Source organism: Rhincodon typus, chromosome 24 (genome assembly GCF_021869965.1).
Source record: "Rhincodon typus isolate 14 chromosome 24, sRhiTyp1.1, whole genome shotgun sequence".
NCBI lineage: Eukaryota > Metazoa > Chordata > Chondrichthyes > Orectolobiformes > Rhincodontidae > Rhincodon > Rhincodon typus.
Genome location: NC_063355.1, coordinates 813,252 through 823,427, shown reverse-complemented (window position 1 = coordinate 823,427; position 10,176 = coordinate 813,252). Strand labels below are relative to the sequence as shown.

The 10,176-nt window shown below is 44.6% G+C and overlaps 1 protein-coding gene across 1 annotated transcript; it reads left to right on the top strand.

Annotated features, from left to right (window-relative positions):
- The first annotated feature begins 264 nt into the window (after nt 1-264).
- chchd10 (coiled-coil-helix-coiled-coil-helix domain containing 10) lies at nt 265-5,206 on the top strand. The gene is made up of 3 exons (XM_048611298.1): nt 265-537; nt 2,345-2,504; nt 5,053-5,206. Exons 1-3 carry the CDS (start codon nt 289-291, stop codon nt 5,061-5,063), a joined length of 420 nt encoding a protein of 139 aa, XP_048467255.1. The 5' UTR covers nt 265-288; the 3' UTR covers nt 5,064-5,206.
- The last annotated feature ends 4,970 nt before the right edge of the window (nt 5,207-10,176 follow it).

Genomic DNA, 10,176 nt, shown 5'->3' with positions numbered 1-10,176 from the left:
TGGAGGAAAGGGTTGCTGGCGAGCAATTACAGTGCCGGTGGCGGAAGAGCCGCCTGGCCCAGACGTCCTCGTGTTCACCCTCCTCCCCCCCACTCCCCCCCCCCGCAAGTCGTCCTCTTGTTTCCCTTCTCCCGCCCATTCATCCCCCACCCGCAGTCGCCCTCTAACTGATCCACCCCCTGTAATTGCTCTCCAGCAACCCTTTCCTCCACAACCCCTGCTCATCTGCTCTTTTTATTAATTTTACTTGGCTGATAATGGTGTCAGTGCAACCAGACCCGCTCACTAATGATTTCTCTTCTTTGTTGTAGCCGCCCACCTCCTTCTCGTGTCCCTCCCCCTGCTCATCCTCCACCAGCAGCCGTTGCCCCAACCTCAGTGCAGCCACGCCAGCCAGGTCTGATGGCACAGATGGCAAGCACGGCTGCGGGAGTGGCGGTGGGCTCAGCAGTTGGCCATGTGATGGGTAGTGCTCTGACAGGTGCCCTCAGTGGAGGAAGCAGCTCTGAACCGGCCAGGGCTGACGTTACCTATCAGGTAAGGGAGCATGTCGGAGATTTCCTCAGCCCTTTGACCAGAAATTAACCTAATAACCCTTCCCTGAACTGCTTCAAATGCAAGACTGTCTTGCACCCTCTCTCTTTTACTATTTTCTGTCCCTTCTCTTTACTCTTACACACACACACACCCCCGACAGGTCAGGGGACCCCACTCTGTACAGTACTTCACGTCGAGGTACACCATGCCATACACAATTGCTACAAGTGCCCTTACTTGAATACCCCACCCTCCTGAAAGAAAAGGCAATATTCTGTTTACTTTCCTAGCCACTTGCCTTACCTGCATACAAACCTTTTTGAGACTTGTGTATAAGGATGCCCAGATACACCTGTCCTGCAGTAATCTGTAGTCTTTTTCCATTTAAATATTCTGTCTTGCTATGCTTTCAACTAAAGTGAACCTCATATCTTTTCATTTTTACTGTTGCTTGTAGCTGCTCCTGCCAGGGGATCTACTGTCATGGTGCCACACTCGTGTCATCCTCATGTCCCCAGACCTTATCCCACCATTCAATTACGTTTTGGTATCCTCTTTATCTTGTGGAAGAGTTTCCTCTAGGTGTTCTGGTCTGATCAAATAGCTGGAATTCTTTTCTGGATGTCACTTTTCAAATTTACAGTTTTTTTTTGCTCTTTCAATTTTGGGTACTTCTGTATTGTCTTGTGGAATTTTTAGAATGTGTCTTAGCATCACTGTTTATCATTTGCCAAATTTTTGCCCAGTCACTAACTTACTGTGAGCTCTTTGGAGACTGCTTGTATCTTCCTCACCCCTTCTTACTCCACCCATTTTAGTATCATCAGCAAGGCTACATTATAGTTTGTGTCTTCATCCAAATTGGTAATTAAGGTGTAAGATAGCAGAGGTACCTGGACTGATCCCTGTGGCACTCCACTAATTAGTCAGCTGATTTGAAAGTGACCTTTTTATCGGGACTCCATTTCCTGTTAATTTATTAGTCCTTTATCTGTGCTGGTGTATCACCCAGACACAGTTCTTTGCTTGTAAATAATACCTTTTCATGTGGCACTTTATCAAATGCCTTTTAGTAATCCAAACATATCTACTCATTCCCTTTACCTAGCCTGCTTGCTACATCCTCAAGGAGACCTAATAAATTTGTTAGATTCACTTTTCCCTTTCATAAAACAATATTGACTCTGCCTGATTATGTTTTGATTTTTGACACATTGACTACTTCCTGCGTAAAGAATCTCAGCATTTCCCAATGACCTGCAAATCATGCAGTATTCCACGAAGATTGCGATGAGCTCTTTTACTTTCTCCACTCTTATTTCCCATGTTGCTAAATGGGTTAAGTAAGCTATCCAAACCAGGTGATTGCTCCATTGTGAGCATGGCCAGTCTTTTCAGTATTTCCTCCCTTTTCCTTAGTAACTATCAATACAAAATGCTCATTCATGATTCTAGCCTTACTACTTTGTCCCTAATAAGAGCCATCCCATCTGTATGACCCATATCTTCACATATTAGTAGAATATTTTTGACTCCATTCTATTGTCTGCCAGTTTTATTTTTCTCTTTACTTCTCCATGCTGTTTGTTTTAAGCTCCTGTGAAGTACCTGGGGCTGTTTCAATTCTTCACGGACACTAGTACAAACTGGTTTTGTGGTATTCTTTTGGATTGAAGTGAAGAGGATGCAGTGACAAGGCAGTATAAGACCAGCAGTAACCCTGCCTAGGAAGGTACAAGTTCAATGTAATGTGATAATTGCCTGGCAGTTGCCTTTTAGTCAGTGGAGTTTGCCTGTTTCTCTGCAGGAGCCTCCACTGGCAGCCCCTCTGACCCAGTCACAGACCCAGCAGAACATACCATGCCAATTTGAAATGAGGCAATTCCTGGAGTGCGCCCAGAACCAGCATGATCTGACTCTCTGCGATGGATTCAATGAAGTGTTGAAGCAATGTAAATCATCACATGGTAAGTGTGAAAGGTTGTAATGGCCATTGGTTTTATTTTAAATGTGGGATCAGTTGAGTACACTAAGGGCTCCTGTGGGAAGAGCTTGCACGAGGGAGATGGAGTATGTGTGACCCCACCTGCACCCTCATATGGCCACACCCAGTGCAGAGAGCTTTCTCGATGTTGGAAGTAGGATTATTTTTAAGGCAGAGCTAAGGAGATTCTTTGTAAGTTTCTGGATTAAATCATTGAGGGTAGGCAGAAATGTGGAGTAATCACATTGGCTATAATCTTGTGAATAGTGGAGCAGGCTCAAGGGGCCAAATAGCCCATTTCTGCTAATTAGTATGTTTGTAAAAGGAGTGTGTATGGGTCAAAGCAAGCCTGCATCAGTGAAAGGGCACGTTAAGGGATTAGGAAGGGCTGAGGGATGACGGGGAGGGGAGTCCAGTGGGTTACATACAAGGGGGAGTGAAGATCTGCATGTGCAGAGGCACAACAAGATGGCATTGGAATAGGGCCTGAGCTGGACCTGTTCTGCTCCGACTGCTTTTCATTTTTTTTCTTTTTTTTTAAATCTCTCTGTACCTTAGCTCTTGTCCTGAGCTCAGGACAGCATCAGCGGCAGTGAGGGTCCAGCGTGGACCTCAAGTAAAACTCATTACTTTTCTGGGGTGAGCACAAGACCTGGCATTGAAATTGGCGGCTGCTACATTGGAGGCGACGTCACCTAGGTAGGCCTAGCAGTGAAAAATGGCACCTGAGGATCAGCAGCCTCGTCATTGGTTGGGTCCAGTTCTGAAGCGGTGGTGAAAGGGCATCACAGTGATGTCGACAAAGTGGGCCCAGCAGTGAGAGGTGCGATTGACATTGGTTGGTTTGGCGCAGGTAGTGATGCAGTAGCAGAGGGATGGCAGTCAGGCATTGTTGATAAACTGGCTCAGGACTGATGGACTTTTTTTTTTAAGCCATATCTATCTTTTATTCTTCCTTATTAAATTTGAATTGGTGCTTAATGGTGGCAGCAAATGAAAGTGTTCACTATTTTGTATTACTGTAAAGTAAACGTGACAATTAAATCATCACTTCATTCATTCATCATTCAGATGAATTGATGTCTGCAGGGGGTGGGTGAGGGGAGAAGGCAGTACTTGTCAGGGAGCACAAGATGGGGCTCATAGGGAGTGAGATGGGAGTGAAGACAGGTGGGTGCAAGTACATGTGCTGGAGAACTAGGTGGAGAGGGTTTAGAGTGTCAAGTTCCTATGAGTGATAACTGACAAGCTGTCCTGGACCTCCCACGTAGATGCGACAGTAAAGGTGAAACAACATGTCGTCTTCCTCAGGTGGCTTAGGAAATCTGGCATGTCCATAAGGACCCTTACCAACATTTACAGTTGCACCCCAGAAAACATTTATCTGGGTGCATAATGGCCTGGTATGTGGAAAGGCTGCCAACATCAAAGACACTTCCTACCCCAGTAATGCTCTCTTCCAAACTCTTCCATCGCGCAGAATATGCAGTAGCTTGAATATGCACCAACAGCCTCAAGAACAGCTGATTCTCTGCTGTTATTGGACTGTTGAATGAACCCCTCTAACTTGAAATAACGTTGATCCTGCTTTGTGCACCTCCTGTGTAGCTGTAACCTTGTATGCCTTGCTCAATGATCAGTATGTCCTGTTTGCGGTGATGTGCTTGTACTACTTGCAAAACAAAGCTTTTCACTGTACTTGGATACATGTGACTACAATAAATCAAACCAACTTGGCACGGAGGTGAATGCAGGGAGGTAGCCAGGAGGGTTGGAATTCAGGGTGTGGAAAGTGAGGGTAGGGGCTCTAGAACGTGGAGGGTGAGAGGATTTTTTTTTTCTATTCATTTGTGGGATGTGGATGTCGCTGGCTGGCCAGCATTTCTTGCCCATCCCTAGTTGCCCTTGAGAAGGTGTTGGTGAGCTGTCTGGCAAAAAGTGGGAGAGGGAGAAAGAATGAGGGCAGAGGAGGGGTTAAAGAATATAAACAACTTTTCAGTAGGTATAAGGGCCAAATCTGAAATCCTTGTGCATGTAAAATTGCATGTGTGAAACCTGGTCCTCCTACCTCATTGGGCATTGTCCTGACTGGTTGCTGGACTAGCAATCCAGAGAATGTCGTGTGGAAATCCACTATGGCAACTGAGGCAACTTAAATTCAGTGAACACTTGATCATGGCTATGAAACTATCACATTGGCTAAGATACCATCTAACTTTCAAATACCCTCGTGGGAAGGAAAACTGACATTCTTACTGAGACCAACAGTACACCGCTAAGTCAGTCATTTCAGTGGCTATGTTCAATGAGGTAGCTGAGCAGTGATGGAGTGCTGACCTTAACCAATTTAGCCTACATCTGCAACGTGTTCACATCCAGCAGAGATGAAGTCTGTCAATTGTAGCTGTCATTTAAAATTTGGTTCCTCCTCTCTGCTGTTTTTGTTAATGGTGGGAACACCGGCCATCTGTGGTTAAACCAACAGCAGTTGCTGACTGGTTCTCTTTTAACTTTTTTTTATTTTTTATTAGGTTTGTCTTGAAGATGTGCTGGTTGGAAGCCTAGAGTTTGATGAGGAAAGGCAGGAATACGATGATCCTGTTGAAGTCTTCTGAATTCATTGAAGTGCAGAGAGTTCAGTTATGCACAGTCACTGGATGTTAATAAAATATTCTTGTAATTGGACTCTGCCTCTTTTCTAAGCTGGGTGGTGACAAGTGGGCAATGATATTACTTGTAGCAGGGCCTCTAGTCGCTTTGCACTTGTTAGAGTGACATTTTGCTAATACTAAGACTCAAACCAGAATATTAGAATCACCTATTTGTGCCTGCTTTAGATAATAACACAGCATTTGCTTCAATTCTAGAGAGATTGGAAGCTGATTGTTCCCTGAAAAGCAGAGAAAGAAAATTGATTGATTGTGTAAATAATAAATGAATTTGAACACTATCAAAATAAAGTGACAAGAGAAGTCAGTAACCAGAGAGAACAATGGAGATAGCAAGATCTGCAGATGCTGGAGTCAGAGACAACACTGTGGAGCTGAAGGAACATAGCAGGCCAGGCAGGATCCAGAGGAGCAGGTAAGTTGACTTTTTGGGACCCATCAGATTTGTTGAGTGGAAGCTTTGTTAACACGAGGAGTTACTTCAATCTGGAGCACTAGAGGCAGATTCCATATTTAAGGAGATATTCAGTTCCTCCTAATTGAAATATTTCTAGAGAGGAAGAAAGATTGCAAGGGGGAGAATACATCCATGGTTAAGCAAGGCAGTTTAAAAAGTTAAAAATTAAGTTAAAAGTTAAGGCAAAAATTAAGACATACATTACCAAGGCCAATGGCAGGGTAGTGAATTTGGAAACATTAAATATCAATAAAGATTTACTTAAAAAAGGCAAAAGTTAACTACAAAAGACTAGGCAAAACGTAATAAGGATTTGGGGTATGCAATGGTTTGGCTGTATTATCATCACTTAACTATTAATCTAGAAACTCAAGTAATTTTCTGGGACCTGTGCTCAAATGGTGTCATGGCAGATGGTGAAATTCAATTAAGAAAATGTGAAATACAGTCTAATGATAACCATGAAATCACTGCTGGGAAAAGGAAACACTGTGCTTCATTAATGACCTTCAGGGAAGGAAACCTGCCATCCTGACTTGTCTGGCCTGTATGTGACTTCAGATTCACAGCAATCTGCTGAACTGCCCTCTGAACTAACCTAGCAAGGCACTCAGTTGTATCAATTGCTACAAAGTCTCCAAAAAGAAATGAAACTGTATGTGACAGAGCCAGCAAAGTTGGTGGTATATAGTTAGGAGGCAATTGCCCCTAGAGTCGTCAACATTGATTCTGTTGTGTCTCATGGCATCAAGTCAAACACAGGCAAGGAAACCTCCTGTTGATTACAAATAAAATTCTCCCTCAGCTGATAAATGAGTACTCCTCCATGTTATCTGGGTGGGGAATTTCAATGTACATACCAAGAATGGCTCAGCTGATGCGCTCCTAAAAGACATACCTGATACACTGGGTCCATGGTAGCTGGTGAAGGAAGAAGCAACAGAGGAAAAACCAATATGCTTCAGATGCATCTGTCCATTACAGCAAGAGTGTCCACTGCACATTTCTTGTGGAGATGATGTCCTGTCTTAACATTAAAATATTTTTTGTTGTGGTGTGTGGTGCTATCACTGTGCTAAATTACTTCAATGAAATCTAGCAACTCAAGTGGTTTTTATATCCATGAGGCACTCTGGGCTGTCAGCAGCAAAATTGTACTCCAATACAATCTGCAATGCCGTGGCCTAAAATATTTTCCACTCTACTGTTCCTATTAAGCCAGGGGATCAAACCTGGTTCAGTGGAGAGTTCAGGAGGGCATGCCAAGTGAAGCACCAGGCATACCTAAAAATGAAGTGTCAACCTATTAACGTCATTAAACAGGATCACTTTTGTGTGCCAAACAGTGGAAGCAGCATGCAAATCCACAATAGAGGATCAGATCCAAACTCTGCAGCCCTACCACGTGTTGTGAATGGTGGCAGACGGTTAATCAACTGACAGGAGTTGGAGATTACATAAACATCCCCTCCTCAATGATAACGAAGCCCAGTACATTAGGGCAAAGGTTAAGGCTGAAGTATTCAAAGTAAACTTCAAACAGAAGTGCCGAGTGGATGGTTTATCTCAGCCTCCTCCAGAGGTCCATAGTATCACTGATGCCAGTTTTCAGCCAATTCCGTTTACTCCATGTGATATCAAGAAACAGTTGAAGGCCTGGATATGGCAAAGGCTATGGGTCATGACAACATTCAGACAATAGTGCAAAAGACTTTTACTCCAGAACACACTACACCATCAGCCAAGCTGTTACTGTATAGTTACAACACTGGCATCTACCCAACAATGTGGAAAATTGCCCAGAAATGTCCTGTACATAAAAACAGGAAAAATCCAACCTAATGCCTATAAGTCTACTTTCGATCATACGTAAAGTGATAGAAGGTGTCATCAACAGTGCTATCAAGCAGCACTTGCTCAGCAATAACCTGCTCAGTGACACTCCAGTCTAGGATCTGCCAGGGCCACTCAGCCCCTGACCTCATTACAACCTTGGTTCAAACACAGACAAAACAGCTGAATTTCAGAGATGAAATGAGAGTGACTGCCCTTGACATCAAAACTACATTTGACTGAGTGTGGCATCAAGAAGTTATAGTAAAAGTGGAACTGTGGGAATTGGGGGAAAACTTTCTGCTGGTTGATGTCATAACTGGAAGTTAGGAAGATGATTGTGGTTATCATCTTCAACTCCAGGACATCTCTGCAGTTCCTCAAAGTAGAATCTAAGGCCCAACCATCTTCAGTGCTTCGTCAATGATTTTTCCTCTATCATAAGTGGGGATGTTTGCCAACAATTGCACAATGTTCAGCACCATTTGCAATTCTTCACATGCTGAAGTAGCTCATGTTCAAATGCAGCAAGACCTGGACAATGTCAAGGTTTGGGCTGATAAGTGGCAAGTAATATTTGTGTCACAAATGTCAGGCAACGACCATCTCCAATACAAGAGAATCTTAACCATAACCCATTGATATTCACTGGCATTACAATCACTGAATTCTCCACTGTCAACATCCTGGGGGTTATCATTGACAAGAAACTGAAATGGTCTTGCCATGTAAATACAGTGGCTACAAGGACAGGCCAGAGGCTAGGAATCCTTGCAGTGAGTAATTCACCTCCTGACACCCCAAAGCCAGCCCATTGTCTACGAGGCACTAGGTAGAAGTGTGATGGAATACTTCCTACTTGCCTGGATGACTGCAGCTCCAAGAAGTGTGGCACCATCAAAGCAACCCATTGATTGGCACGACATTTACAAACATGCATTTCCTCTTCCCTGCACCACTGATGCTCAGAAGTAGTAGTATGTATTGTTTACAAGATGCATTGCAGAAATTCAATAAAGATGCTTGAACATCACCTTCTAAACCCACAACCACTTCTGTCTAGAAAGACAAGGGCAACAGATACATGGGAACACACACCACTTGCAAGTTTCTCTCTAAGCCACACAATATCCTGGTTTAGAAATGCATCACTGTTTGTTCATTGTCAGTGGGTCAAGATCCTGGAATTCCTTCCATAAGGGCATTTTGGGTTTACCAATACTACATTGTTTGTAGCATTTTAAGAAGGCAGCTGACCATTACCAGCTCAAAGGGCAATGGTGGGGGGGGTGGTGGGCAACCAATAAATGCTGACTCAGCCAGTGACACCCAGGTCCAACAAGTGAATGAAAACAATGCAAGAGTTTTTATAAGAAAATGAAGAGAGTACCTAACTGAATGTCAGACCCTTAGAAGATAAGCCTGGATAAGGGTCATAATGGGGAACACCGGAATGGCAGAGACACTAAATCAATATTGTGTCAGGTCAAGGAGGTGGGGATGACAGGGAGGGTTGGACATGGGATGAAGCCAGGGTTTGGGGAGATCTTAAAACTGGTGAATTCTATGTTTAGGCCATCGGGCTGTAGGCTCCCGAGGCGGAATATGAGGTGTTGCTCCTCCAGTTGCGTGTGGTGTCATTGTGGTACTGGAGGAGGCCCAGAATGGACATGTCACCCAGGGAGTGGGAGGGTGAGTTAAAATGGTTGGCGACCGGAAGGTGTTGTCGTTTGTTATGCACGGAGCGCAGATGCTCTACGAAATGGTCCCCGCACCTACGCTTGGTCTCACCGATGTAGAGGAGGCCACATCGGGAGCAATGGATACAGTAGACCAAGTTGGAGGATCTACACTTGGTCTCACACCTTTCCTTACAACCGCAGGAAGTGCTACACTTTCCCCTAAACCTATCCCTGCAACCGCAGGAAGTGCTACACTTGCCCCTACACCTCCCCCCTCACTTCCATCCAAGGCCCAAAGCAAACTTTTCATATCAGACAGGGGTTCACCTGTACATCCTCCAACTTGATCTACTGTATCTGTTGCTCCTAATGTGGCCTCCTCTACATTGGTGAGACCAAGCGTCGACTCGGAGACGGTTTCATAGAGCATATGCGCTCTATACATTACGAACAACAACAACTTCCGGTCGCCAACCATTTTAACTCCCCCTCCCACTCCCTGGGTGACATGTCCATCCTGGACCTCTTCAAGTGCCACAATGACACCATACGCAAATGAGAGGAGCAACACCTAATATTTCACCTCAGGAATCTACAGCCCGATGGCCTAAACATAGAAGTCACCAGTTTTAAGATCTCCCCACCCCCAGCCTCATCACATGTCCAACCCTCCCTCTCATCCCCATCTCCTTGACTGACACATCCTCTCCATCTTCTTCCCCACCTATCTGTCTACCCTTCCTGCCAAACAATCCCCACTACCCTAACCCTAACACCAACCTATCACCACTCCACTTACCTTTCCCCAGCTCCACCCATCCCACTGATCAATCCCCAGCACCCCACCTCCATCCACCTATCACCATCCCACCTACCTTCCTAAGCCCCGCCCTTCCCCTATGTATTTATTTCCCAGCTCCCTTCCCCCTCTCCAAATCAATATTTTGCCTGTTTTTTTCAGTGGAAGATGCTGAAATCATAGAACATAGGAAGAACACAGAACAGTCCAGCACA